Source organism: Neophocaena asiaeorientalis, unplaced genomic scaffold (genome assembly GCF_003031525.2).
Source record: "Neophocaena asiaeorientalis asiaeorientalis breed wild unplaced genomic scaffold, Neophocaena_asiaeorientalis_V1.1 scaffold479, whole genome shotgun sequence".
Taxonomy (NCBI): Eukaryota; Metazoa; Chordata; class Mammalia; order Artiodactyla; family Phocoenidae; genus Neophocaena; species Neophocaena asiaeorientalis.
Genome location: NW_020173774.1, coordinates 3,853,503 through 3,857,451, shown reverse-complemented (window position 1 = coordinate 3,857,451; position 3,949 = coordinate 3,853,503). Strand labels below are relative to the sequence as shown.

Below are 3,949 nucleotides of genomic sequence, written 5' to 3'. Positions count from 1 at the left end.
GGGTGGTGGGGTGGGCTTCTCCTTCCTCCCCTCTCTGCATTGGCCCATCTGTTTCCTGCTCTCCAGTGCGCTCTGCTGTTCCACCCTCACCCCTTGTGCTTGTTGTTCTTGCATCCTGCAATGCCCTTCCCTTTGGGGCAAAAGTGTTCTGTGGTCAAGTAAGTTGTGGGTGTGCTCTTAGCCTTCTCTCGGAGATCCACAACTTGGGTTCTAAGGGGTTCTATGGTAAGGGAGACTGATTATCTTTTTTTTTAAACCACTGTCGAGTTTTTTTTTAAATTTATTTTTAAATTAATTCATTAATTTTTGGCTGCGTTGGGTCTTCGTTACTGCGTGCGGGCTTTCTCTAGTTGTGGCGAGCGGGGGCTACTCTTCATTGTGGTGTGTGGGCTTCTCATTGTGGAGCACGGGGTCTAGGTGTGTGGGCTTCGGTAGTTGTGGCTCTCGGGCTCTAGAGTGCAGGCTCAGTAGTTGTGGCGCATGGGCTTAGTTGCTCTGTGGCATGTGGGATCTTCCCGGACCAGGGCTCAAACCCGTGTCCCCTGCATTGGCAGGCAGATTCTTAACCACTGAGCCACCAGGGAAGCCCTGTGATTATCTTTGTTTAACCTGGTAGTTCCCAGATTTATTGGACCACTTCAGGACCTATTTCGTGTCAACCACTGTTCTAGACAATTGGGATTCAATCAACGAAAAGAAGATCCCTGCCCTAAGGGAACTTGGAATCACATGGAGAAACAGAGAGAGAGAGAGAGATAGAGAGGAGAGAGAAAGAGAGACAGAGAGACAGAGAGAGAGGGTGAGGGGGAAACAAGCAAACAACAAAACAGACAAGGAAATGTCAGATAGTGAAAAGTGCACTTATTTGGGTGTCCTTCTTACCAGCTCTTATAGCCCCTGGGGCTTCTTCCCTCAGAATCCGATAACTCTATAACTGAACTGCCTGTTTATTCACCCCCCTGCCCACTGTGAGCTCCCTGAGGGAAGACAATGTCCCCAAAGTTCAGCATTTACCTGACATCAAGTCATCAAGAGAGTAAGAGATGCCTCTCGAGTGAAGGAATTCAATGACTGAGAATGGGTGTGGGAGTAGGGTTTGGGGTTTTAATGAAAATGGTCCAGAAAATCCTCTGGGTGGGTATGTGAGAATATATTCAGGGATTGGCCAGTGGGATGGGCTGAGGGGATGGTGCACCAGGGCTCATCCAGCATAAGATGGGTTTTCTCTAATGTAGTTCAGCAGCTTGAGGACAGCTGTAGAGAAAACAGACCTGGGGTTCCTGCCCTCTAGGGGCTCATACTCTTTTAAATGATGGGAAGTAAGAGCGGGTGGGGAGGACTTCCCTGGTGGCACAGTGGTTAGGAATCCACCTGCTCATGCAGGGGACACGAGTTCGAGCCTTGGTCGTGGAAGATCCCACATGCCGCAGAGCAACTAAGCCCGTGCACCACAACTACTGAGCCTTCGCTCTAGAGCCCGCGAGCCACGACTCCTGAGCCCACATGCCACAGCTACTGAAGCCCGTGCGCCTAGAGCCCGTTCTCTGCAACAAGAGAAGCCACGACAATGAGAAGTTCGCGCACTGTCTCCGCAACTAGAGAAAGCCCGCGCACAGCAATGAAGACCCAACATAACCAAAAAAAAAAAAAAAAAAAGAGCGGTTGGGGAGTGTAACATCATCTTTGCATGTGAAATATACATTTGAAATCTTTCTGCTTCTATCTATCTATCTATCCATCCATCTGTCTTTATATCTTTATCTGACTATAGTCCTTCCCTCCCTCTCCTCCTTCCTCCCTTCATCACATAGTGAGTGCCCACCATATGCAAGACTTCATGGGGGGCATTCATCCTCTGAGCTTTTTCTTCGGGGCAGACATCCCCTACCTCTATAATTCCCTCATGATCCTTGGAGACCCCACCTGGCAGGTGTCCACACCGCCCTCTGGGATGCCTGCACACAGCATCTTCTCGGTGACCTCCCCCTGGTACGCATCCTCTGCGTTGCACCGCGTGCTGTCAATGAGCTGGACGGATGCCTGCAGCAGTATGTCAGATATCTTCCCTGCAGGTTGAAAACACACTCACATTCCCATTCTTGCCTTCAACCCCAGCCCAGGATATTCTCTGGGTTGCCTGGTACCTGGGTGCTTGGACCTCCAGGATAGGTTTTTCTAAAGGATGGTCCTCCTTCCCATCACTTTCAGGAGCTGCTCACTTAGTCCTGTGGTCCTGAGCCTGGAACTTACCTCCGTTCTCTTCTGTAAAGCCCCATCCGATGATCCAGAGTGGGGTGGCTGGAGGGAGCTCCTCATCCGAGAAGGGCAGGCAGATGGGCCTGACTGTGTCTACCAGGAGCAAAGAGGAAGAGGGGACCCAAGGTTCAGGAGAGCCTGGCAGCTAAGCCCTCTGTAAGTGTTGGCACCATGGTTTCTGTAACGTACATTTCATGGGATGTTAATAGAAGTGGCATGAGAAAAAGGTTCTGTGGTCAAAGAAGTTTAGAAAATGTGAGTTAAACAAATTTAAAAAACTTCTCATATCATTAATATACTAATGTGCTCCAGGAAGAGAGCTATAGTACAAAAATGTTTTCCAAACTTATATGAGAATGGAACCCTTTTTTACCCAAGGGACCAGTGTCCTGTGGAAGCTGCCATTGGAAAGGCTGATCTAAATACTACCCAATGTAAACATGAGTCATCGAACAGAGATGGGCTGCCTTAACAGTAATGAGTCCTTGCCCCTGGAGGAGAGCAAATGGGCCCAGTGACCCCTTGGCAGGGAGATTGTGCCGGCTTTTGCCATTGGTCGGGGTGGAGGATGGGTTAGGTCATCTTTTAGGTCCCTCACAACTCCAAGATTGGATGAATCTGTGATTCTCTCTTGAGGTGCTGCACGGGGAGAAAACAGACCTCAGAAGAATCTGGCAGGGGTGGGGTCGGGTGTCAGCTGATAGCTCGGGGAGGCCTCATGGCTTCCATGATGTTAGGCCGATACATTTGCAAGAAACAATAGGCAAACTGAGGTCTTGGGAAGAGAAGTGATGTGCCCAAGGCCGCTTAGTGAATGAGCTAGTGGCAGAGTTGGAGTTCTGTTCCCAGGTGACAGCTCTCACCGGAGAACGTGAGTGGGAGCTGCAGCTTCACGAGGGCCATGTCCTGCTCTTTGGGGGACGTGATGTTGGGCTCGATGATGAAGATCTTGGCCACAGGCAGGGATGGGAAGTTGCCCAGTTTGTCTGAGCCTGCCATCACCTTCCAGTTGGACACATCGAGATGCTTCCTGGGGACGGAGATAGTGCGGTTCAAGACTGAGCCAAGCATGAGGAGGCTTTGCCAGAGGCTGGGTCCCCAGGGCCCTGGGGAGTGGGGTGTTGGCTGCCCCTGCCTTGGGAGGTAATGATGGTGAGGGCAGGGGTGGTGGAGAAGGGGCAGTCTGAGGAATCACCTACCACAGGTCAAATTCTAAAGGGGAATTTGCTCCTTTTCCCTGGAGAAACCTTCCCAAAGAAACTTCTAACTGGAGGGCTGGGGAAGGGGCTGTTCCCAGTGCCTGAGCTCTGGGTCCTGACACTCTCTCCTCCAGTGCTTTTTACTGGCTCTGCTACTCACGCGGCACTTGCACTTGTCTTCCTCCCAACACCAGACACAGCTGAGTGTGCGGGAGTGATTTTCCAGGGCAAGGTTTATAGCTTTTGTCAGATTCTCCAAAAAGGTTAAAAATCACAGGCCTACACTGTGTGCTCCTCCAAGGCAGTGATGGAGTCTAATGCATGAGGGTACATAGTACCTAGTAGGTACTCATAGGTGTTGAATGAATGAATGAATGAATGAAGGTGAAGAGGACCTGGAGCAGTCTTTCCCCAGAGGTATGGGCAGTCCTGTCTCTACTGGCCTGTAAGAGAATCTATCCTTTTTTTTTTTTTTTTTTTTTTTAAATTTTTTG

The 3,949-nt window shown here is 50.1% G+C and overlaps 1 protein-coding gene across 1 annotated transcript in view; it reads right to left on the bottom strand.

Annotated features, from left to right (window-relative positions):
* TMPRSS4 (transmembrane serine protease 4) overlaps positions 1–3,949 on the bottom strand; it is a 16,656-nt gene that overhangs the window by 1,246 nt on the left and 11,461 nt on the right. Inside the window, 3 exon segments of the mRNA XM_024751761.1 lie at positions 1,924–2,066; positions 2,251–2,349; positions 3,120–3,286. Of these exon segments, the coding sequence (XP_024607529.1) occupies positions 1,924–2,066; positions 2,251–2,349; positions 3,120–3,286 (409 nt within the window).